We start from the raw sequence: 26856 nt of genomic DNA, 5'->3' as shown, positions 1-26856 counted from the left end.
GTTAAATACCGCATCAATTTCAAGATACTTTTGTATACATTCCAGGCTATCCATCATCTCTCGGCTCCATACCTCGCTGACCTGGTTCAGATCACCATTCCTTCTTGGTGTGTCAGATCCTCCTCCTCTTTCTCTTTCCATCCCTTCCTCCCGGCTAGCCACCATGGGGCGCAGGGCTTTCTGTTGCTCCGTCTTTGGAACTCCCTTCGTCCTGAGATAAGAAACATCACTTCCCTCCCTCTTTTTAAGTCCAGACTCAAAACTCACCTGTTCACAATAGCCTCGTGTACAGTGTTCTTGAGTGTTTTGATAGGCGCTTTCTTAAATCAAATGTATTATTATTATTATTGATATATTTGCGTATTGAGCAGGTATAGTTAATTGCCTATTTCACGCTAGCCCTGCAGCATGCACTTGACCCCTCACTCCCCAACCAGTCGCAGCAGATTGCTGCCCCTCCCTGAGCCTGCTTCTGCTGAAGGTTTCTTCCTGTTGAAAAGAAGTTTTTCCTTTCCACTGTTGCCAAGTGCTTGCTCAAATAGGGTTGTCTGATTTTTGGGACTTTCTCTGTATTATAGTAGGGTCTTTACTTTACAATATAAAGCACCTTAAGACAACTGTTAATGTTAAGAGATTTTTTTTAAAGTCTAAACAGTTAAAATTCCAAAATATTGAATGGCAGTTGCCGCTGCCCTTCTTAGATACACCATTTTATTTTATAGTTTGAGGTCGATATTATCGCAAACTGCACAATTAAAAACATGCTGTAATGATTAAAGATCTGAAAAAAATGTGTTTTCCTCGCCTTTATTGTTACCCCTATGGGCAAAGACAGCTGTTTAACATCAGTATAACACCCACAAGAGCTTATTTTGAGCTGTTTAATGAAACCATTTAATGCTAATGCACCACACTGTTATTTTGTCATTATCCTGCAATGATAAGTAGGTGTGAGCGGGAATGGGAGGGATGTGACAGGCAGGAGGCAGTGAGTGGTCTGAAAAGTCAGGGTCGCTGTTGGTTTGGCTGTGATGTGGTTTGCCAGGAGAGAGCTGGATCGTTGATGTAGTTTGGTGGAGTGGCAGCTGGTACTTGCCACACAGCACCAATTCCTGTAAAAAGCTGACTTTGATTTACAGCCCACCCACGCGGCAGCTGAGTTTAGAAGGGCCCATTGCAAGGAAAAGACTGTGCTTTCCCCACCAGCCTTTATCATTTTGATCCAGTTTAATTTTATGCGGTTATTTGCTGCGGTTTACACTTAAGTTCCATTGCTTTTTGTTTCTCTCTCCTCCGTCTCCTTTCCGCCGGGTGCAGGTGTGTGCTCATTCGACTGTGGAGATGTTGGCTTGTCTACAAAGGCACTGACATAAAAATGGATCAGGAAATTCTGGTTTCACTTTATACTGTGTCCTCCTCCTCACATAGCAATAAATGCCACAAACTGAGATCCTGACCCTCCCACAGCTCCAGGAAAAAAAAAAAAAAAACGATTCCCACATTGTTGTTGTTGTTGCCTGCCAGCTGCTCAGTAGAGCAGTGCATTCCAGCAGTCATTGTCTTTGTTTGCTTCTCATTTCAATCGTCTGTGGAGAGTTTAAATGTCTGTCTGATCACAGGTGAGCTTTTAGCAGTAGTACATGCAAATCCCTACTTTAGAAAAATATAAAATAAAAGTGGAGAATGTGAAGTGCTTTACATGTCAGGCAAGGTTTCCATTCTGATAGGAATTCAACCGTAAAGATGACATGTGACAATAACTCTAGCAGGCATCCAAGTTCGAACGAGTTAGCATGAAAGAAAAGTCAGCGGTGGAGTCAGTAAAGATAAATTAACGACAGCAGCAAATACAAAGCTGACACTTTCAGCATTTTAATAGATGCTGTGTTAGCAGAATTAGTGTGTATAAACGATAATCTGCGCAGAAAGGATTTATCTAAGCATGTAGTAACTACATGAAAATTCATTTTAGTTAGCTGAAATAAAAAAAAAAAGACAGAAAAAAATGAAGAGATATTATGTCTTACAATCTTTAGCTGCTCGCTTTAGGGGACCTACCATCCTCTTTTGTCACACGAACCCTCTGCATGTCTTCCTTCACTACATCCTTGAACCTCCTGTGTGGTCTTCCTCTTTTCCTTCTACCATGCAGCATCCATCCAGTATTTCCTCTGTCCTTCCTCTGCACATGTCCCAACCATCCCAGCCTTGCCTGTCTAACTTTGTCTCTTAACCGCTTCACCTGAGATATATCTCTGATGTACCATTTCTAATCCTCTACGTTCTGATCACTCCCAATGAAAATCTCACCATCTGTAGCTCAGCCGCCTTTCTTGTTGAAAGTGCCACTGCCTGCAAACCACACATCGTAGCAGGTCTTGTAAACCCTTCCTTTTACTCTTTCTGATTTGTCACAAATCACCCCTGACACTTGTCTCCATTCACTCCCCCCTCACTTTGCTTGACCCCAGGTATTTCAAATTGTTTGAGGGTTGACTGTGGCTCATAAAGTATAGAAGAACATTTACTCCTTGAAGTGTTGTTGGTTTCTAGCTGCTCCAGTAAAAAAGCTAAAGTATCGTTGAGCAAGATAGAGTACCCCAAGGTGCTCACTAGCATGTGAATGTTAGACAGAAGGCACTTAGATGAGAAAAAAATTTCTTGACTGAGACGAGTTGTCTAACTCGAGTAGAAAAGTGCTATATAGGAATCACTTCTACTCCTTGCATCTGACTTTTCTCCCTCTCATTAATTCACATGCATTCTGTCTAGCTTCTGCTGTCTTTCATTCCTCTCCTTTCTGGTGCGTACCTTCACCTCTACAGGCTCTCACCACCTGCTACTTACTGTCACTACAGATCATGATCTTGACTCCTACTTGATCTCTTAAAATGTCCATCAACTCTGCAAACAAGAAGGGGCTCAGAGCTGATCCCTGATCTAATCCCCACCCCTTAGAAAACTACCTGAAATTAAATAAAATAAGAGATGTCCAAAGTTTCAGGTGGCATCTTTGCATCTCTGTTTCTCCAGAGACTAGGATGCCTGTGTGAGATAAAAAGTTGTTTGTCTTTCCTGTAAGACAAAAATAAAACATATGACAGCTCTGGTAATTTGGTAGTATTGTGTGTGTGTGAAGTGACATTAACTCTAAACCATGACTAAAACCAAACTAAGCCTTGGGACCACATGACATGGACCGCAGAGGATGTCTTACAGTGGAAGCATCCGTGAATCCAGACCTTGCCTGTGTCTTGTACATCTCTGTTTTACTTTTAGTTTTAAATACACTAAAACTACAAAGTGCAAAATTGTACGTACCAAAGGATCTGCTTCATCCCTTTAGTTTTTTTTTTTATTTCTTGATGAACCTGCACTGCTATAGACTGTCACTGTAAGCCAGCAGTTTGGCTCCGACCACAAAACACTCAATTTAAAACATTAAGAAGACAGCAGTACTGTGGACCCTCCAGTTGAGTCCAATACAGACGAGGCTCTCAAGTCTGTGTTCATGTCACATGAGGTCACCCTCTTTTGTGTCTTTGCACACAAACCATCACAGAGACTCACAGAGACCTCACACCCTCAGGGCCAGGGAAAGGAGACCCCACAGAGGAAGTGTAAAGGTCTGATGTGGGCCTGCTGAGTGACTCTTGAAAGATATGAGATTAGGTTGCCGGGGGCAGCTATCTCTGTATTAGAAAGATGAGTTGATCAGTCTCAGTAAATGGGTCTCGCATCCGTCAGTTTGTGTCGCAGACCCCCGGAGATGCCTGTAGGTGCTAACCGCAAAATGCCACAGTGGAAACTTGAATTCCTTTGTGTCTCAGAGGTATGCCATTCATGACTTTTTACTTGAAAATAGATACTGGTTCCAGTTACATGTGACATCAGAAATTGCTTTTCTGGGCTCATGTCCTTTATATTGAACCAGGTTGTTGGCACAGCAAAATAATACACAATGAAACAAAGATTAATGGTGCCTAACTTAACAATTTTTTATACTTCTGAAAAATCTGAACTCCTTCTGAAGCTTTGGCTTCAATACCAATTGACTGAAATACCAATTTTTTTAGCAAATGATCTACTTATTATTTGTAATTCATTAGCTACAGTAGAAAACTAACATGAAGGGTGGATCTCTGACAACAGTGCAGGGACAGAGAGGGGAATGTCTCGTTGGGGCCCAAAAGACTCAGGAGTGAAGAAAGTGACCCCATAAATATTCCAGCAGGAAATGACTTAAGGAGCTTCCTGGAACTGACCCCAGATGGGTTAACTCATTTCCCAGAGGCTAAGAAAGCAGCAAAGTTAGGGACATATATTCTCTTTTCTACAGAGAGAACGCTGAGGATTCCAAATCTCTGTTTACAAGGAATCCTGGCCAGTGATAGTAAGAACGTAAGCTTAAATACAGTTTCTGTTTTTCTGTGATTGAATTAAAAGGACTTCTCCGTTGGTGCCAGAGATCTGCAGAAGTACAGCAGTGTTTTGCCTGCGGGCCAGCAGACCTGCCAGGTCAGGAGGAGACGGAGAGTGTAGGGCATGGAGAGGGAGATGAACTGCCTCTGGGGTTTTATGCACCTTACCCTCCTGACCAAAGTCTCTCTCACTCTGTGCCAGTAGCGGAGCGGTGCCTGGTTGTGGCACCGGCTAGCCCCTAAATCACAGGCAGTAAATCAGCTTTCTTCATAAGATAAGCAGGTACCAGAATACACCAGCAGACCTGCCACACCATGCAGCAGAAGTACCAATTTAAAAGTTTTCCTATGATATGACAGCGCAGCTGTGATGACAGGCCATTCTCTCCTTACCTTCCATCCCACAGAGTTCGGAGACAGTAAACAAGCGCTAAAAAGCCTTTAAAGTACTGCACACTAATTCCGCCGCTGCGGTGGACAGAGCTTTTTTGACTGAGGCTCAACACACTCATCATGCACTTCTGTAATTATCCACCAAATATATTTTAATGAAGAATGATGTCTACATAAATGTAATTTGTGCAAAGCCACCAGAGGAGTTCATTCATCGGACTTGGGGCTGCGCAGCAGCCACCACTTAACTGCACTTTGTTAGTGTCTGTGTGTACTGTACACATACTGTTACCAGATAGGACTAGTGACTTATGTGTATATACACTACAGAAGACTTTTATGAGTGTATATATGGATATGTTGAGTGCGTGGTGCTGTTGGAACAAGCAGATGTTAGGCAACGATTCAGGCGTCTGCTCCCATTATTTAAGACTCCTATCACTGTAGATAAGCACTGTTTGTCATGTATTTGCAGAATTTTGCCTGATTCTTGAAAGATCTTGAATTTTGCATTTGGTTCATTCAAGATTCTTTGCGACTGTGTAGCCAAGAACACATTCACTTTGGTACAAGATGTTTCTCTGATTGAGCACAGGCTTTTTTAGAGAGAGTTTTTAAAGAAAGGATTTGGCAGGATGTCAGATTGTGGTTAAATGTGGCACATTAGTCAGGTTAGCCAAGCCTGTTTAGCCTGGATCCGCTTTATGGCAAATGCAAATGAGAAGCCAGAGGGGAGCATAAATTACAGAGAATGGAGTAAAAGCGTAACTTCTAGGTACAGTTCCAAGCCAAAAAGAACTAAATCAAAACACTACTGATGCCAGCGCAGGGAGTCATAGACGTGTTTTAGACAACTTCAAAGGGGAAAAAATGCCATTAGGACAAAGTAAGGGGTAAGAACAAGGGAGCTGTTACAGTGACCAAAGCTGAAGGTCGCTCAAACCAGTAGGAAAAGACATGGTGGAAAAAGTTAAAAAGCACACTTGTTCCATCCTCATCACCACTATTGAGACTACTGACCTCCAACTATTTCAGTGAAAGTTGTAATTCACATTCTTCACTCACCTCCTATCACTCTTTGTGTGTTTATACCGCTCTGCATTAAATCATTAGTAATCCATGTTATTAAGCCATGTCTGTCTTTTGTTTTGTGTCTCTCGCCTCACCCTCATCTGGCCCTCCCTGAGCCTGCCAGAGGTTTCTTCCTATTAAAAGGGAATTTTTCCTTCCCACTGTCGCCAAGTTCTTGTTCATAGGGGGCCATCTGATTGTTGGGGTTTTCTCTGTATTATTGTATTATTGTTACCTTACAATTTAAAGCTCCTTGAGGTGACTGTTGTTTGGATTTGCGCTACATAAATGAAAGTGAATTGAATTGAATAAAATCTTTGTGTACTGGGAAGCTTTCACTATGAATATGTAGTTTAAGTCCATAATAGTGAAACATTTTTGTTATTGTTTTTTCTTTAGCTTATTTAAAGTCCCCCTATTCCCACAATTCCATTTGGTTTTATTCATTCCTGCCAGAGTGGTCTTACATGATTTACACTTGGTGTAGCCCCTCAGTTTAACCACTGTTTTTTTAACTGCCTTTGCATAACTTTAAGCCAGCTGTCTTCTGATTGGCTGTCCTTACGATTTGAAAAGCAGGTTTGTTGGGCTTTTGTTTATCCTCACAGCTACATTAGGGATATCCCCTAATTACTTCAAACTAAACCAAGAGTAGAAAATTTGTGTGAAGCAGAGTGCTTAGAGAAATCTGAAACGTGAGCTTTTAGATCACAGGGATTTTTTGCGCATACTGTTTATTATTTGCAACTTTGATTATGTTTTATATAAGAATCCAACATTATTACACTGTAGATATTTAAAAATACAAAACAAATAATGTAATAGGATCACTTTAAAATTTCAATATACAAATAGAACAAGAATCATGTTTTGTTGTCCATTTTATGCAGGAAATCATCCCATAAAAAACAGTTTTATATATCGAACCCTCAGGTTTTGAATGCCATCACACTTTGTACAGAGTGAATTTGTAGAGCACTTGCACAGGCTCTGCTTCTCTGAGAGAGAAGGAGTGAGTGGCGTTCCAAAGGGCACCGGTGTTTACCTGCCCACTTGAGTGGATTCCTCAGCTGGCTGGCTCAGACGCTGAGGTGTAGGCTGCGGTGCCTTCGTGTCTGCTGTCTACACTGGAAACATTCTTAGCCTGATATCACTGCCACACGCTCAACAAAGATGTTGAAAGGCCATATTGAAGCGGGAGTGCAGGGAGGGAGGGTTGGAGGAGATAGATGGTTCGTAAAATTCACTGCAGTTAGCGGTCCCGGAAGCCTCTTGAAGAGTCCTGCTTGCAGAGCCAGAGCAGGTGTGAGCTTCTGTATATGTTTGTGGGGACGTGCTGTGTGTGGCCGCGCAGGCATGTGCGTGGGTGTGTATGTGCGCCCATGTGCTGAAGTGAGTGCATCTGTGTTTGAGTAATAAATAGAGTGTGTGTTCCGGCCTGGACATCTTAAATGCACGCATGCTGTACATGCTGTGTTTGGAGGTCCTGTTGGTACCTCGGCCCCAAACAATGTCCAACCTACCGCTTGCTAGTTAACATCAAGCTCTCCTGGTTAATCACACAGTAATAGTTATTGGACATATATTTGTGTGTGTGTGTGTGTGTGTGTGTGTGTGTGTGTGTGTGTGTGTGTGTGTGATAGGGAGATGGAGCGACTTCAAAGCAGCGGGGCAGCATTCTCTCAGCCCAGCCTGTTTACACTGCTCAGTGGAGTCTGCATTCCTCTGTCTCATTTTTCCATGGCATTCCACGGAGAGCTCAGCACTCCTGGCCATGTGCCATGCAGATTTACCCCACCCCTCCTCCCCTTGCCCCTACACATACAGTATAGAGCATGCATACTTCTCCACACACAACTATACACTTGATTTGGCCATTAAAACAAGACAGGACCCAGCTGGAACTGAAGCACCCAAAAGCAGCAGCAGGGGCAAGTTTTTGGGAAAGGAAGGGGGGGGGGGAAGGAAGGACAAAAAAGAAAACAAAAAATAAAGGTCTGACACGAACCGCAGGAGGGCAGGAGATTGCCCTCACTTGTTCCCGCTCCCCCGACAGACTCAGGTGGATATGCAGCTCGAGCCTCCCCGATGTTTGACCGAAACATCTGCGCTGGTTTGTCTTGAAAAGCTCTCAGCGCATTCCCTGACCATAAATCAAGTGGCTTCAACGCCTGCCTTGCAGCCAAAAGTGAAATATAGCAGTAAAAAAGAAAACAATTATGCTGCCAATTACAAGGTGTGTTGCAAGCAGTCTGCAGGCCACATCAGAGCGCTTCTGTGCTGATGTTTTTGTGACTATTTACTGGTAAGGTTGCTAAGGATGAAGCCATGTTGCCCGTGCAATATGTTTACATAAACATTTGCGATGAGTAAAAATAACACAAAAACTCCCTCTGGTTAGTGTTTACCCACTCTTAAAGCCTTTATGACGGCATTTCTCCGACACTGGCCACAGGTGGTTATGGGATCCCCTGTGGGGTGGGCTGAAGGGTTGGTGGCAGACATTGACATATGCAGAAAAATATGTCACTGTTTTTCTTTTTTCCTTTCCACTAGATCAAATTAGAGATCTTCCATGACAGTGTACTAGGTAATAACAGCTGCACAGCAAAAATATCCATCTGAAAAAGTGCTTTGATCTAGTTTGGAACCTCCAGCTATTTAAAAAATTTGCGGGAGACCATGGGGAGACCACTCGAAGAAGTTGTTTTCTAGTTGAGTAATCTGCCTGCCTTGCTTTAGTTTTATGGCAGATATCTTCTTTCCAGGAAAACAAGATTTAAGGCTGAACAAGCAGCTACGTGAGGCTCTGTGGTGTGCAGCAAGTGAAGATACACAGGAGCACATGCTAAAAGAATTATCTGTAGAGTCAGTGGGTTAAGTCTTTTTGTGGTTGTCATTTTGTTCAGCGCAGCTGGGAGGATGGGTTGGCCATTTCCGGAAAAGGATTTACGGTACAAAGCGAAACCTGGTGCTTAAACATGTCTCTGCAACCGTTTTAGTTAATTCCTCCTCTTTGTGTTGGTTGAACATACCTGCTGTCAAGTCATAAGCTAAATAAAAATCATCATCACACAGACAGTATATATATTATATGTGCTCACTAAGAAATTCATTTTAAAAGCAGTAATCTGCATTTTATGTTGCTGGCAAAAACTAGTGCTTTATCATAGATTTTTTTAATATTAATGTATTGCTTTGGTGTTCACAGATGCACTACAGTTAAAACAAGATAGATACCCCCTTGCAACTTGGATGGTGATTGCATTGAACTTTTTCAGCTGTCTGACACCAATTGCAAGTAGTTGTGGCAACCAATTAGTCACCTAGAGATTGACCGTACAACACTCTCAACATCTGTGTGACCAGTTTTGTTTGTCATGGGGTCACACAGCAGGAGGTAAGCTGTGTCTGAACAATTGTGGCTCAGACTGACTGCAATCAATCTCAGACAGACTGGGAAATGTTTACAACTAACCTCCATCTAATTTATAAAAGCAGGCAGACTGACAACATGTTTCCATTAATCTGAGTCATTCTGTGTTGATAAGCGCAACTCATCTGTGACATGTTTCTTTGCATTAGGTGACTCGACTCAACTGTTTGCCAATTGGTTAGATTCCAATATAAAAGGAAACTTCTCTGGATTCTGCAGTTAAACCATCATGCTGCAGAAACTGCTTTGAAATTTGTGCAATTTCTGTTTCAAATCTATGAGGTTCTGGCTGGACTCTGAATGTAAGTAGTTAGTACTTACAACTACTCATCAGGAAAGTCTTTATTGAAGTCGTTACAGGAGCGGGAAAAGGGCTTTTCCCACAGGCTTCATTATAATTATGCTTCTTTTTGAAACTAGCGGTATTGCTTACCATTGGAAAGGTGGCATTACATTTCCAGTCCATGAGCTGCATTTTAAATGGCTTGAAAGCTACAGCAACAAGAGAGAAGAAAGATATCTCCCTCTCACGTGCTATAATAAAGTTTGACCCCTCTTTAAGAACAACATATTGCTACAAAAGACACATGTTGGTTGGTGGATTCATGGATGCGAGGGGGGGTGAGCATGAGATTGTGTTCCAAATAAAAGAGTGGCATTAACCACCACCCCCTCAGCCTACTGTATTTTATTTTATGTGCAAGTGTGTAAAGAGGGCACCTGTCTCTCGTTAAAGAGATCTATAGTTAAACTCTGCGATGGTGCCCCTGACTGTCTGTCTGTGGAGAGGGCTTCAGCTTCATGCATTGGTTCTATTTTGAAACCACATCCTCTGCCAGCCTGTTTTAACTGATCTTCACTCAGACCCTTATCGTTCCTTAAGGCCCTGCAATGAGCCAAAATTTCTTGCCTAGTTCAGGTGAAATGCTTAAATTAGTTTTTTAAACAAATTTCACTAAACAAAGAAATAAATGAAAAAAAAAAAAAAAGTGAAGTGAATAAAAATGGGTTTCAGTAAGGCAAATAACAAAAGCCTGCATTCTGCAGGTGTTTTTGCTGCACTACAATCTTAAAGTATGTTTAAAAAGAATAAAGAAAATAAAATGAATACAGAAAAACACAATACTATTCCCTTAAAAGAAAATACTTCCCAGAGAGTGAGCTGCCTTGGCGGAGATTTTCTTGTAATACTGTACAGATGTCAGGTGACAAGATGATTTCTAGACTTTCTCTACACAGCCATCCTCCAGTCAAGTCGATATTACTTTAAGGCCATGGATGCTTTTTACTTGCAAACTCCTGAAACAAGTAGTGTTTCTCTGGCAAAAGATAGATTATTAATAAGGGCTGAAATAATACTTTTTGCACAGTTTGCATTTCTTTAGTTCCATTGAGTGTTTAGATTCTAATGCTAACAAGCAGGCATAGGCAAAATGCTAATATTACACACTAAGGTGATACATCTAACATAAAACTTATTTCAGCTATGCAAGATATGTCTTTTTCTTCACTTCCATCCTGTTACGCCTCCACCATATTCTCTTTTTGTCAGCCTCCTTTACGTGTATCTTTTGCCTATATATTACTCACTGACACTATCCAATATGATCAATAATCAATTCTTTCTGTTACGGGAAAAACAAACCAAATGTTGTTGCCTTTTGGCTAGTGTTAACCTTATTTGGACAGGACTTATGGTGTGGATCCTTTGCCTCACATTCCTTTTTGCCTGATTCCTCTCTTTCTGCCATAATGTGGAGCCTCCCATCCTCACTCCCCCCAACTAATTGATTTCCAGATAGCTGACCTTAAGCTCCCAAATGTGAGTGACTGACACTTGGAGGCGTGTGGGTTTTCTCTCTGACTGGTGTGGGTAACCTGAGAGAGCTTGAGAGTTGTCCTGAAGGCTGGGGATGTGCCGCAGGAAGCCTGGAGGCTGTGTAGATGTGGCTGCTGTGTCTACAGGGAAGAAGGATCTCTGCAACACTAACAAACTGCTGTGTTGCCGAGCCTCTGATTTGTTATGACAGGGAAGTGCTGTGTTTATGTTTAACCCAGAGCTTTGAAATGTAAAGCGCAGCTTTGGCCTCAGGCTGATGGAGTGACCTGAGTTGTTGGTGGTGTGTACCAACAGTGCGTGTGTCAGTGCGTGTCTACTCACTGACACGCTTAGGTAAAACTTAGGTTTTACCTGGTCAGAAGCAATGAAGGGCAACCTTGGGAGACAGACATTCTCTCTACTTTTAAGTTTACTTCCCTTTTGGATTTAGTTAGGGCGGGATCAGGTAAACCTGAACTTAGTTATGTTGCAGTTATGTGGCTTCTGGGAGCTTCCAATGATGCACTGAGTGTTCCCTCATCCCTAGCAGATGGATGCCCCTCCCTGAGCCTGATTCTGTCTGAAGTTTCTTCCTGTTAAAAGGGAGTGTTTTTTCTTCCCGCTGTTGCCAAGTTGCTCATAGAGGGTCATCTGATTATTGGGTCTTTACCTTAAAATTTAAAGCACCTTGAGGTGACTGCTGAGGTGACTGCTCTTGTGATTTGCTGTATAAATGAAAGTGAATTACACTGACAATATATGTATATCTATTTTGTGTTCTTATAGCTTTCTGTGGATATATTCATGGGGGCGACCGTGGCTCAGGGGGTTGGGAAGCGTATCTGTAACCGGAAGGTCGCCGGTTCGATCCCCGGGCTCTCTGTCCTGGTCGTTGTGTCCTTGGGCAAGACACTTCACCTACCCTACTGGTGTTGGCCAGAGGGGCCGATGGCGCGATATGGCAGCCTCGCTTCTGTCAGTCTGCCCCAGGGCAGCTGTGGCTACAACCGTAGCTGCCTCCACCAGTGTGTGAATGCGAGAGTGAATGAATAGTAGCATTGTAAAGGCTTTGGGTGCCTTGAAAAGCGCTATATAAATCCAATCCATTATTATTATTATTATATATGACATAATAAATTGCAACAAAACTACAGATACTGCAGATGAGAATCACAGCGATGGATCAGGTCGATATAGCTGTATGTGTGGTTAGATTAACATTATGTAATGTGGATAGGGCGGAGCTCGGGCATAGAGGATGAATAACCCCCTAACCCTTTCAACAAGGTTTGATGAAAAAAAATGTGCTGCCTTTGTGCACAGGTAAGGCTGTACCCAGCCCAGGTCCTCGGTGTGCAAAGTTCATCCTGGTTGAACTTTTGTGCTCCCTTTTGTGCTTCTATGTGTTTCTATTAAAAACAAGGAAAGCAGGAAAGTGTGAAGTGGCCCACATGAACACTCTGATCTGTGGAAATATGATTTATAACAGTTACTCTCTCAGCTGACATTTTACCAAGCCGAACCGAAAGTTCACTCATCAGTGTCCTTTTCATTTCTTCTTCCGTCTTCAGCGTTCTTTCTTCTCTGTCTGAATCGACCCATTTTATAGAACAGAAAGAGATCAGCCTGACGCGCCTGCCAGGAGTTTTGGGAGAGTTTGGGAGTTTGGGGGGGGGGGGGGTGTATTCGTACTTAAAGAAAGGGCCCGGGCAAATTTGGGGCTGGTGGTAATTATTTGGGCCTCATTATGGGATCGTGTTTCCCCAAGTCATTCTCTGTGGTAACCGTTACTGGATATGGGTCTGACACTGTCAATAAAGCGGGAGGAAAGATGACACGTCTTTTGTTTTGACAGGACCAAAGCAGTAATACCTTCTGTTCGTTTGCATTTGCAAAGAGAGACAAGGCGAGGGCCTCAGGGTGTACTTTTCCAGATGCTCCGACAGAGAAAGAACGCTCTGCTCCCCTCAGCGCTGGGCTCTGCTCTTATATCAGTCTTTCATGTAAATCTAATTAGTGTAGATACATGAAGTCTGATTGAGCGGTGTGTATCTGTGCTATCTATGGCACTGACCACAGTGTGTGTGTTACGATTATTGATACAGGGAAAGGATTTGACATTTGAGAAAAGGCTCAGCGCCTAGACTTTCAGCGCCCCCCACCCCTACAGCAATTGCTGAGATTCCGACACACGCTCCTGCACCCAGAGATGAGTTACTCACTCCTCTGCAGAACCAAAATTGTCGATCAGCAGGCATAAACTTTTGCACACAGAGGTTCACATGCAAGCACATGTTCAGGTGCCTCTAGCAACAATACATAGCTATGCTCTCACTCATTTGCCCATGCTCTCACACACAGAATTAAAGAAAACGTGCTACCTGATGTGCTCCCAAAGGGTCAACGTTTCAGTCTTTCGTGCCAACTCAGGCTTCCTTTTCTTCTGAAGAGGACCTCTATATATTTCCCTTTTATAGTATTCTATATACACTGTTACAGTAGCTCAGGCTTCTAACTGTTCGGAATGCTCATTTTCACTGTTTTTTTCCTGTTATTTTAGAATATCATTAATATAATTAGTTATATAATAACTATAATATAATAACCTTCTGTTTGCAAAGTGGAGCCAAACAGGAAATTGGCTGAAGGGGAGAGTACTTAAAAGAGCTTGGATGAACAGTATATGCACAGCATAGGAGGGATTATTTTCAAGTGTAAATCAAGCAAAGCTACTTCAGCATAGTCCAAGAATAAAAATATGGAGCTGGAAATTAGCTTAATGGGTCACGTAGCATCCACAACACCTGTTGCCTGTTGCTTAAACAAACATTTGCCTTCGTCTGCCGAGAGAAGCGAGTCTAATTAGACCTGTCGTGCAAACAAGTATTGAGTATCACTTTGAACAGCAGTTTAGAACATGGTTAACTTTAGAAACAAAAAGCTGTGGTCACAATAAAAAAAAAAAAACTGGATCACATGCTGACTTTTTTCTCACCCTATCAGCTGGCATTGAAAATGTATTCACCCACTGGGTGTGTGTGTATCTGCATGTTTGCATGTGGCAGAGTTGATTGAATTCTTCCTTGATATTCTCTAACTTGGCAGGCTTTCTAGGCCCTGAGGCAGAGTTCAATTGATTAAACCTTTTACCTTCCTCACTCCTAGTCTCGAGTCATACAACAGAAAAAGCACTTACTGGAGTGTTTGTTTCACTTCCTACTAAACGAGCATGTATTTTGATTGGCCACCAGTTTTTCAGAAGCCCTGTGACCTGCACAGCTGTTAATTGACCGGTAGCTTGATAAGAGGTGCAAGCCTTTTCTGTTTCCCCCTTTTAACGCACACTGACATAACTGCATAGGCCCGGTTCCCTGCTGGCAACAGATGAACTAGAACGCTCGCTTGCTGGTTATTGGCAGATGAAAAAAGAAGATCCGCAGGGCTAAGTGAGGGGAAAAAATATTATTGACTTCTCACTGTAGCTACTATTTATTTTCCCCTTTTTCTTTCCATGCATTTGTTTTTGAGGCTGTTAAATTCATGCCTGGGAATATTTTGGGGGTAGTCTTTGATTGAGCTGGAAAGGAATGCCTTTAATCGTGGCTACAAAGGAACCGAGGGACATGTCCTCGTCAGTTTTGCAACAGATCTAGACAGATGAGGAGGAGGAGGAGGAATGGAGGAGTGAGCATTGTTAACAGTCTGTGGGGAACTGTTTGTGTGCCCTGTGGTTTCTAGTGCCTGTGAAATAGAGGCTCAGTGATTTGGTTTCCCAGGCCCCTTTTTCTCAGGGCCATACAAAAACCAAATGAAGACATTTCAGTCTGTCTTGGTTGCTGTTTATAGTCCAGCAGCGGAGTGTTTCGAAGTGGTAAATGGTACCAATGGTGGCACAGGGAGCGTTCACAGCCATCCGATCATAAGTTGTGTGGGCATATCTAAAATAGAAGATAATGCTTAGTCTTGCCGACTATGCAAATCATAGACACTGTGACCATCGAGGTGGTTGCCCTCAGAGCATCAGAAAGGGGAAACTAAAAGCAGCCACTCCTTATGAGCCTGCTTGGCTCAGCTTTGGGATTATTATCTGCTTTAGTAGTTACGATTGTACACTCCCATGCATCAACATGTTTAATGTCATGGCAAGAGCCAGACACGATCATATAAGCCTTAAGATACAAATGAGTGTTGTAATTTTACTGTAAAATCAGACTCTGAATGCAGCTCTTCTCGTCATTTCCAAGCAGCCGTTAGCAAAAATGAGCAGAGGTCATGGCATCTGTGAAGTAGTGTCATTAAAGGATTTTTGTTTTTTATTTTCTTTCTTTTTCTTTGTTAAAGGCCAAATTCAACTGTAGGCCTCTAATTTGGGCCTAGTAAATGCAGACTGGTAGAGGCAGCTGGCAGCCCTGCATGCAAGGCTGGCCAAGAGTCCATGCTGTCTTGTTGCCTGCCTTTCTATTGAACAGTGGCTGCCATTAAGGAAACATGCAAGGGTCTGAGAATTCACAACAGGTTCTGTTTGTGAGGTCAAGCACACCTGTCATCTTCTAGATGCTTTCATTTCAGTGCATTTAAAAGTGGATGTTGAGTACCACCACACAAAAATGTATACTGTTTTGGTTGCCACTGAAGTGCTAATTAGTCATTATATTTGACTAGGAAAATGGAAAGTAGCTGCAGCAAAACACGTGAAACAACACATTCATGGAAATAGAGTATATGAACGAACAGATGAGCTTGAAAGTCAGTATTTGGTATGACCACTTTTATTCCCCAACACAGCCTGAACGGTCTTAGACAATCTTTCTTCTCATTTCTTTGAGTAGTCTTCAGTAATGGCTCTTGAAGAACATTCAACATCCCATTCATAATCTCTATAGGATTTTAGGTTATGAGACATAACATAACGATCCAAAGCAGACTTACTATAAGCTACAACGTGATGAAATGATGGCGTGTGCTCCTAAAGGAGTCGCATGTCTGTGTTATATTGGACAATAGGACAAATGTGGAAGAGAGCCAGAGAATAATAGTAATTAATGATTAAATGCAAAGTGCAGTATAAACACAGAGAGAGTGAAAACAGGCAGGTGGAAAAGAAGAAAGAGAGTGCAAAACTTTACTACTCACACACACACACAAATTACAAAATATAATAAAATCTATTATTATACAACACAATAATAAAAAGGATTACATTCAAGAAGGCTGGACGTTGTTCATTGTGGAATCTGGGATTTGCAGTGCATTGTGGGATGAGTAGTTCCTTCTCTGTTAAAATTACAGTCGTTATGCACACAGTCTTGTACCTTAGTCTTTTTGTTTTATTTCCCTTTATTCTTTTTATCCAGATCAAAATCTTTTTATGATTCACCTCATAGCTGGTTGGCTTGGCTTAAAACTTGTGATCCAAGGATTTTGTGAATCATCAGAAGAGAAAATGAATTGGAAATTTACATCTGGAACCGGACCCCTTAAAACAGCGGACAGTGACTATGTTAATGCACTTCTTCTGTCATGTTGTTTGCATCTTAGGCAGACATTTAGCATCAATGCTGGTGTTTCTTATGCCAATGATCACAGCCGATATCTCGATAACATTCTGCATTATTTCATTTTAATCCATTGCGTTGAACAGCCGCTGTGATGAAGGTCCACCCCCTGTGTTTCTCTTTTATCCCACCCTGATTCCCCAAGTCTGCTTGCTTTCTTCTCGTCTCTCTCTGTTTCTCTGTTTCACCCTCTGACAGACATGCAACAGCCCTTTGCGGGACATTACGTCATTATGCCAGCTGTTGATGTCACCCTTGGGTCTTTTTAATTTAGGGATTTCCGCTGGGTGAGATGAGGGGGAGCCCCATTACCTCAGCCCACAGCCACATGAAGAGGCCCTCCGTGGCAGAACCAGGCTGGGACGAGCTCATAGCAGGGCTAGGAAAGGACAGGCCAAGACAGGGCTAGGGAGGAACCCCAGGGACCGGGTGCTGCAGAGTGATCTGTGAACTTTAAGGACCTGTACCTGAGGTGTTATCATTCATGTCAGCCAGGCAAATTAGCGATGCTGTTTTCCCGACTGCCGTGCAACTCCCTGTGCCCGTGACAGCATGTCTGTGACTTGCAAGCACTGCTGCGATCCCTTGAGCTCTTAAATGCAGCCTTTCAGCAGCTCAGAATTTCCTTCCTTTCAGAAGGGATCAAATGTTCCACTAAAGATTGACTATCTCTCATTCTTTCAGTCCTCAAGGCTTTAAGTGGGAGTGAATACTGCCATCCATGTCATTGATTTCATAGGGTGCCAAAGTTTTCCTCTTGATGTCAGCCTGGGTATGGTTTAGGAAGAAACCATTTAATTTAACACATAAAGGCTTCCATAAATTGCAAGTGTTGTTCTGTAGTGGTGTGAAAAAGAGCTTTAGCATTTTTGTGCAGACTGTCTTTTAAAGCATCTTTGTGAAAATTTCTTTTTCTTTTTTGCTTTTGGTTTGAGGTCACACACTTTAGGTTGTCTTTTGGGTAGATGTGGAAAAATGTAGATATGATAACACTATGAGTTATTTATCTACTATTTAATTTAAAAAAAATTTAATCTAAATATAAGTAGGCCCTTGTAATGGCAAAACCCCCACCAAACTACACTTGAATATATCAGAAAGCTTTGGTGATTCTGTAATAGTTAATGCCTTAAATTGTCTCTACTGCTTCTGCATGCACTCAGTGTGATTGAGTAATTTTGCCTCATTTACATCATTTCTAAAGAAAGTTCAGTAAGTCAGAGGGCCCGGTGGCGCCAGTGTCCGGCAGCCTCGCCTCTGTCAGTGCGCCCCAGGCCAGCTGTGGCTACAATGTAGCTTGCCATCACCAGTGTGTGAATGTGTGTGTGAATGGGTGGATGACTGAATGTAGTGTGAAGCGCTTTGGGGTCCTTAGGGACTAGTAAAGCGCTATACATATGCAGGCCATTTACCATTTAAGTCGTACATCATTCCCAGATTCATTGTTTGTGTACTTTGTGCTCGTGCTTCTGGAGTGTGCATTGTAGCAAGTACTGCAAAGAAAAAATATTGCTAACCCCTTGCTCTCTCTCCTTTTTTTTTTGCAGTATCATCCTCTGTCTCTTTGCAACACAAGTGAGGATGAACGACAAGAGAGTGACTTCATCACCATCGTCAAACTGGAGCACAGGGTACATCACTGTCTGCCACTGCCCGACAAGGTATGGATTGCGCACACTGACACACAGGTGGTGTTGAATTTAGCTTTTTTTGTTTGTTTGTTTAATGGTCTGAGAAACTCCTCTCTCCGTGACCCCTTTCCTTGTCTCAGACGTGGCAGCAGACAGATCGACCGTACTGCCATTTCGTCTTGCCTCCAGCACCCCTCCCGCTCTCTGACTTTAAAGAGATGATCCTTTATTTGGCAGCAGCCTGATGTTTTGTCCAGTACAGTGATCTTTTTGAGTGAGGGCTTGGACAGGAGGGGGTGGGCTTAGCTCAGCGCTGCTATGTAGCAAGTGGCATCGAGCCCTGGCTTTGGATGTAAGGCTTTCAAGCCCCAGCTGTCACTAGTCAGATCCCAGCCAGCCAACCAGAACCAGACACTGAGTGTTCTCCATTTCTGCTTCTCTCTAATATGAACGCAGCCAGAACTCCATAGAGTCCACCGACAGTGGTTCAGATGTATGTGTAACTTTGACGGAGGTGACCTAAATCTCCCTTGTGTTTAAGCATTCTACCATACACACTGGCTGGCATACCCTGACTTTAAAATAGTGTGATTTAAAACTGTTGCTATTTTTTCCCCCGTTTTTCAAGTGGTGACAAATTAGCAGGCAGGAGTATAGTTAAGCGCCTGCCTTTTTTTAGCTTGTGTTTTCTTTTCCCCTAATTTAAAGCCATGTTTAGGAGCTGCCCGCCGTGGCGACGATGTAGAGACATTCCCACATTCCCCGCTCCTTTCTTCCTCCTCCTGTTTGCTCCTCCGGTGGGAACCAAATCGGAGAAAGAGGGGTGTCATTCCAGGCTGACTACAGAAAACAGTTCTGATTAAAGCCTTAATGGCAACACTGTGTTGTCCCATAAACAAAACATACTCTCCTCCCTCATGCAAAAGTATCCGGGAACAAAAGGCCGCCGCTTCCGAGTGCTTTCTTCCTCCCTGCAAATCGCCTTTGAGAAGCAAGGGAAAGAGGAAGGAGAGAAGTGTGTGTGTGTGTGCTTTGTTTGGCTTGTCTGGAAAGTATGTATTGCACTAAACTCCACTCCAGCCACCTGCATCCTCGTTTTCATAGCACGATTCAAAGCTTTTGGTCCGGTGGATTTATTGGGGATTCAGCATGCAGCTGCTGAGAAGTTTGCTCTTGGCCTTTTGAAGGGATGAATCAGATATTTGGGGATGTGCGGTGCTGGGTCAGCCATGGTCTCTGGATGGCCTTGTTTACAGCTAAGTCTGAGTGTAAACCCGCCTCGGCGATCTATAGATACTCTGACGGCCGCAGAGGGTTCGGATTGCATTATGCACACTCAGAATAGAGCGTAAAGCAAACAAAGTGACGCTCGAAACCCCGAAGGATAGTATTTCATTGTTATTCCTTGTTTTTATTCTGGTTTTCAGGGATTCTTATATCCAACCTTGCAGGGAGATTTCCTTGTTGATTTGCAGCAGTTTCAGTGCATCGAAACAGCTTGGAAAGTTTGTGCTGTGATACTTCCAGCATTGCTGACCATCTCTCAAATACATTCATGAACTTGTATGACGTGAATAAGAACATGTGTGCCTCTACCTCAGTGATTTAAAGTCTATGTTAAAAGTACAATGCTGTAAAAATCAGTGTCATTTTCCCTTGATTGTTACTCAGTGCGAAACAAAAACTGATATTGGGAAACCTTGTATGCTCATTTCCATTATGTCATAGGAGTGTGTGACTGACAGACTAAATGAACAAAAAAAGCTGATGTTTTACGGGAATATGTACAAAGAGCGACGAGAGAAAGGCAGCAAGGTTCTCTGACGTGGAGGCACTGAAATATAGGAGAGGGTGGTTAGATCCAGAGCTGCACGGGTGGCTGAAGGTGAGTATGAATTTAATCAGTTTAGGCTTACTTGCATGTGGGGGTTAGGGATAGAGTGAGCATCTATCTGAATGGTGGGATGCATGAAAGGTTCCAGATTTCCCAAACTGGTGATTCCAGGAATCCAGGAGTGACTGCAGGCAGGTGAGTCCCATGAGTAGTAGCGTTTTTCCAGGAGTTTCCAAGCAGGCTTGGTGAATGTTAGCAGGTGCAGCCAGCATCCAGTAGATTACACTGCAGGTGAGGTTAATTGAAAGCAAGAAAACTAGTGAGACAAAAACATTAACAGCGAGAGACAAGGAGACCTCATTACTACTGTGAGGTAGCTGATGAATTTTTGGGTTTTCATGAGCTGTATGCCAAAATCATCAATATTAAAACAATAAAAGGCTTGAACTACTTCAGTTGTGTGTAATGAATCTAAAATATATGAAAGTCTAATGTTTATCAGTACATTACAGAAAATAATGCACTTTATCACAATATGCTAATTTTTTGAGAAGGACCTGTATATAAAGAGCCAAGAGCCCCCCACCCCACCCAAAAAAAACCAAAAAACTTCTACATACAGTGACTTCATTATATGAGACTTTGGCCAAGCAGTGTAACAGTACATATACAACATAAAACAAAGAAAGCTAGAACGAGGTCAATTTCATAAATTATTAAGAATGATTAATTATTATGATTTTTTTTTAACATTTTAATTAAACATAGAGGTGAGGGTTTTATTCTCAACCCTTATAAACTGAAATATTTTAACAGCTTCTTGTAGGAGTTTTTCAGCCTGACTTCACCGTCTGCCTTGTATTGGTTAAAAAATGAGAGGGTTGTTTTTGAATTTGTGCGAGGGTACTACTGTAGGTTCTCATTTTGCAAAGACAGGATGAGGTGAGAGGTATTAAGTTGGTTGCAGTATGCAACCTCACCACAAGATACCACTAAATCCCACATGCTGCATTTTTAATAGCTGAAAAGGATTTTCAGTGTAGGCAGAGACAGTGTATTAATGATAAATTGAGCTGTTCTGAATCAGTAAGTTCATTAGTAAGTTCGTTATCCCTGCAACACACCTGTTCAACGTGAACCCCACCTCCTGCCCTATGGCAGCTGGGAATGGCTCCAGCCTGCGCCACGACCCCGAATTGGAAAAGTGGAAAAAAATGGATGGATGAACTTTACAAAGTGAACTTAAACATGTTTAATAGAAGTTAGAAAAAAGGGGGAAAGCTTTCTCTTTGTACAGTTATGTCCCATCCATCTGTTGCAGCTATTTGCAAATGTCTGAATCAGAACCGTTCACTGCTCCAGTGGTTTTGCATCATTGCAAAATGCGAAACAAGCAGAGGCCACAAGCTCTCTCTTCCTGCATGTTGTGCTATGGTAGAAGCAATCTGTTTGCTGTCTGCTTGTTTCACTTTACACTGAAGCCATGGAAAGGCTCTCAGGCTTAAGTCACAGGGCAACACGTGATTCAGAGAAAAGGCACTGCGGTGGTGCCAGGAGTACTAGACTAAACTCCACACCAAGCTTAATTTACTCTGAATAAATGGTGTAATCTGTGCTTTTTGAAAGTGCGGATATTCTCCCACTCAAACTTCACCTCTGTGAAACCCGATGAACACGAAGTGGTTTTGTGAAAACAGCTCTTACAGTGATTGAGTTTGGCCCATGTCTGGACTTGTTGACTCTCATAGAAAGCCTTGCTTATTGATTCTGCTCCTCTCAGATGAAAAGGCTTCTTGGCCTGATTGTTCAGTAATCCTGTTTTCTTTAACTGGGGCTTTTATGTGTGTGTGTGTGTGGATGCGTATTACTAGGCCACATGAATTCAAGTATGTTTTTGCAAATTTTATCTGGCACAAACACAATGCCAGTCAGATGGGTCAAGAGTCAGGTGACACTGACTGTGTTTGCCTAATGTAATGAATCGCCTGGCATCAGTTTGATTATACTGTTTGTGACTGGTGCTCGAAAAACATATGATAGCAACATCGTTCTGTGGATCATTGTGCTTGTCTGTCAGTCTCTCTACTACTTTGGTCTAACTGAAATATGCCAGAGGGCAGCATTAACAATACATTAAATATGTTAATGTTAGGAAGACAACTGGTCTCAAGGGTCTCAAACACGTTGTGAATGGACTGTGCTTATTATTATTGCTTATTAGCATGTTGTGCTAATAAGCAAATGTTGACCTGCTAATATATAAAAATTGGGGTAAACCCATATACTGTAGCTAAAAGATGGACGTAGCCACCACCACAAAATAGTAGAATTTCACTCAGTAAAACCGAAGCACAGACGGACAGTTCGGACAGTTTTAAACCTCATAGCGGGTCATAAAATTTCCCAGATAGTGCAATTAAAATGCTCCAATGACACCAACCCTATAAAAACAGAGGGGACAGTCAGTGGAGGTGAAGCTAGCGACTGTGTAGTTCTTTTCACCTGTATTGTGAGTTAGAAAGTACTGATCTTGTAATTCCAAGTATATATTTTTTCTCACTTGGTGGCTTTTAACAAGAGTTAAACTACATGATGTGGATGCAGTTTAAGTGAAGCTTTTGATGGAGACTAAAGGTGGTCAAGCATATCCTTCCAGTGTAATGGGACGAGCCAAAAGAGAGTTCGTTGTTCTCATATCCAGTTTTACTATGGTGCACCTCTGATTTTTCTTGGGATCAGGTGGGATCAGGAGGAATACATTACCATGCATACATACATTAAAATTGGGTGTGCTAGGCTTTTATCCCCTTTAAGTACAATACCGTCCCCGTGATGACTCACTGCCAGTTTGGGAATTCTATAGTGAGCTTTTCTCAGAGGAAACATGTGGGAACTACTGCAACTCAGGTGTACCGACACGAGTATTCACCTTTTTGAATACACTGAAAATGCCATTTTTATTTGTCCTCACAATAATTCATTTAAGTCCGGCAGTGTGTATACTGTATTCACACATGAACGGGAACTAAATGCAGTGCTAAAATGATTCTCTAACTTGAACTCTTTTTATATACAAAAAAAACCCTCCAAAACATTGCTGACAGTCTGAGTAATTAAATATGTACTTGTTATCTTCAGATTGTGACACAAACCAGATCCTGGAAGTTATCCACCACAAATAAATAAAAACTTTAAAAATAACACTCTTTTGCCTGTGGGGAACAGCGCCTATAAAAATGAACCCTGAACCCTCTCTGTCGCATCATGTTGGTGATCGCAGCAACATGTCTACCCCCAGGCGACAATTAAAGACTTTTTAAGGAGAAGCTGATGTGTGCAGCTGTCGTCCTGGTTACCTCCTGTTTGGAAGGAGGGAAGGAGTTGTAGGAATGGATGGTCCTGAGGGAGAGAAGTTTTAATTGATCTAGGATTTTTCTTTTCTTTTTTTATGAGACTGTGTGAACTGCTTCCAGTGTGTCAGCATAGAGCACGCCCCATGACTTGCAGTAGAGCCGGCGGAATAATAAATCAAAAAGGACATGCTTGAAGTGCACAAAACCAAAAAAGGTTTCTGCGGTTATTTTGAAACACCCTGGTGCTTGTTGCACCGAATTTTAAGTGGAAGCACCGTGTATAATTGTGGCTTGATAGTGTGCAAAACTACTGGTGCGAGAAGGCAGCGGATACCTGCAACCTTCGGGTTTCTGTAGAGTCACTGAAGCTGTCAGAGTGGATAGAGAGCTGGCAAGAATCGCTCATGAATAAAGGGGTTTGTGGGATTTTATGGAGGCTTACATTGGTTCGACTTAACCAACTAAAGTAACCAAGAGCAGATGGATTATGGAACAGATGTGCACAGACTGTGGGACCAAGATTGCGGTGCATCATAGGCTGCTGTCTCCTTATTTTCATCCAGGCTTCTGCTCCTCCTGCTATCTATACTAAGTCACCAGGACACCTGGAGCAGTGCTTTCACACCTATCACCAACAATAAAATACAGCCTTTTGATTTGTTATATTTAATAAGAGGTAGATTAGCCACAGAGTCCAAAAGATTTTTTGCTAGCAAGCTCTGCATGTGTTTAGTCTGCTCTAAAGCTATTAACATGTTTAACACTTTTGGAGGCAGCCTAAATTGACATCAGAGAAACTGAAATTTTTGTCACTTTCTGCAGTTTGCTGATCAGGAAAGGTAAATAAAATATGAGAATAAATAAATTTTCTCCATGTTTTCGGTGCTTACAGACTTACTACTTGTTATATTAAGCTATTTTTCCTGTGTTCTGTTCACAGAAAAATAGGATAGAGTATTAAAAAAAATAAAAAATAGAATATTAAAAAAGTTACATTTGGGTCGTAATGACCACTGAAGTTTGGTTTGCTTATGGGACTCAGTTGCCAGCATTAGAACTTCAGTTCTGTTGCTATTGAGGGATTTCATAAAGAATTGGTGACAGTATAATGCCATAAACACTCCTCTTGTGTCCTGAACTTTCAGACCAGGAAGTGTAATCTCAGTAAAAGAAAGCATTTTGAAAACAAGGGAAACCCACTAATGGAAGAATGAGTTGTGGTTTCTGTCTCCTTGTGTGTTATTCTCTGTAGGGGTCAACGCTGACTTCGGGCGTATATGTTTTTTGAGCAAAGACGTTGGCTGGAAGTGCAGTGGCAGCTGCCTTTATCTGCTTTTACTTTGGCAGCCGAGTCCAACATCTCCAGCTCATCTGAGACAAGTAGAGGAGGAGTAACACAGAGGAACATCTGGAAAAAAGAGGATATTTCAGCTTTTGAGAGTAAATGCAAAAAGCAGCAGGTACACAATGGACATTTTGGCTGGTATGAAATGCGTCATCGTTAGCAGACTTCTGGATTTGCTTTGATTTCTCTCCCATGAAAATTCATTATTTGCCTGTCTGTGCCAGACAGTTGCTCGGTTGCCTTCAAAGGGATAAACTATGACTTTTCTGTTTCCTTCTTCAGCTACTCAAAGCTGGATACCAACTTTTGCAACCTTGGCCATACATTACAAGCCGACCGACAAGGACTGTGCACCTCTTAAACCTGTTGCATGCAGCTTAAATTTTTGTCTTTTATTCTTTGAAGCACACAAAAACACCGACAGCGTCACATTTTTACTGCTTCCAGTTTGAGATAAACTCTAAATCACAACATAAAAAGTCTGGAAACCACGCGGGGACAGTTCAAAATCAGTTTTTCAGTTGTCAATGCAAAAGACACAGGGCTGTTTTTTCCTGTTATCCTTAGGGTAATATTCCATCAGCTCATTGTGAGATAGGTTTACAGGGCTTTGATCATTTCATCTTTAACGTGAGTGCTTCAAAAGTAATATAGAATTAGCTTTGGGCTTATCTCCAACAAGACTCCCTTTTATCAGGCAGCACAGTGAAAGAGTGGCCTTGTTACTGTGCAGTCTTGCACTGTTAAACATCTCAAATATTTCTCCAGTTTTGACTGTTCGCCTTTTCAGGTACACCACACGCACAAACCCACACTGCACTCTATCCGATTCTTTATTTTTTGAAATGATGGGATTTTTAAAAAGTGACTACGTTCCTGTCTTTGTGACCCAGATGCCTCCGTTTTCTCCTCCCTTTTCCCCATTGCTAAAGTTAGGCCGTGTCTTTGTTCACCACATCACTGTGCAGATAAATCAGTAGGAAGTATTTAGTTTTGAGTCCGCTGCCGTCTTTTAGGTCAGTGCACTCATTACTGTGGTCATGATGTAATTTGTACTTTGATAAGCCCGTCTCCAAGGATTTCATTTATTTTGTCTTTGAGACAGATGGTGTTCTGACTGCGTTGCTATTTGCCTGAGCCACAGTCCTCTGTCTCTCGTTCCTTTCATGATAATGCAAATGTTAAACACTCGCATGGCTTTTAATAAGGCCAAACAATGGGCACCTTTGTCAGGCCGTTCCTTTAATCCACCTACACAAGCAGAATCATGACTCCACTGCCCCCCCTCCTCCAAACTGTGTTAACATCAGCTGCAGTTGGCTTTCTTAGTATGGTGTTGTTTCATCACAGGAAGAAAGGTTTTGTTTGCACCTGCGTACTAACTGCGTCTGTATGAAATGAACTATGTCAGACCATGTGACGTAGACACATTCCAGTTATTGGTTGCGTTAACAATCAAGAATTGGCTAAAATGGACAGGATGTACACAGTTTTTCCATAATAAAACATTTTCAAAGTTTTGGGGGTTTATTGCCATAATATCAAAGTAAATAAGCTATTTGGGAAAGTAAATGCTCAAAAAATGTTATGATATTGTTGATACCAATAATGTTGCAAAGTTGCTGAAGAAAACAGTGTTGTTAGTCAGCTGCAGATGAAGCTGCTAGTTTGCAACTGTCACGGTACAGGGTCGTGTGACCCAGTGTTTGAGTTTTATGTATTTTTTTGTATTCATTTTCAATCTAGTTAAATTCTAGGTTGCTGTTCAGACCTTATTTCTTAGTTATTTCTGTCATCTCCGCCTGTACTCAGTCTCCCTGGTTCCTGCGTCTACGTTTCATGTCTATGCGGTTAAGTTCATGTCATGTTTTATCTCCATGTCTATATCTCCGTGTTTCCTGTTTTATTTTGTAAGAGTCTGGTGTTCTTTGTTCATTGTAGTTGGTGTTACTCTCCCCTGTATTGTCATTATGTTTCATTCGAGTCAGCTGTGTTCTC

At 42.1% G+C, this 26856-nt stretch overlaps 1 protein-coding gene across 1 annotated transcript in view; it reads left to right on the top strand.

Moving 5' to 3' along the window:
• The window catches only part of LOC121811766 (E3 ubiquitin-protein ligase RNF43), a 113520-nt gene that overhangs the window by 64097 nt on the left and 22567 nt on the right, over nt 1-26856 (top strand). Inside the window, exon 2 of the mRNA XM_042223608.1 lies at nt 18243-18356. Within this exon, the coding sequence (XP_042079542.1) occupies nt 18243-18356 (114 nt within the window). The remainder of the gene's footprint in view (nt 1-18242; nt 18357-26856) is intronic.

Source organism: Haplochromis burtoni, unplaced genomic scaffold (assembly GCF_018398535.1).
Source record: "Haplochromis burtoni strain Fernald_Lab_line unplaced genomic scaffold, NCSU_Asbu1 Contig_115, whole genome shotgun sequence".
Classification (NCBI taxonomy): Eukaryota; Metazoa; Chordata; class Actinopteri; order Cichliformes; family Cichlidae; genus Haplochromis; species Haplochromis burtoni.
The sequence above is the reverse complement of the archived record's forward strand: the minus strand, read 5'-3'. Positions and strand labels throughout refer to the sequence as shown.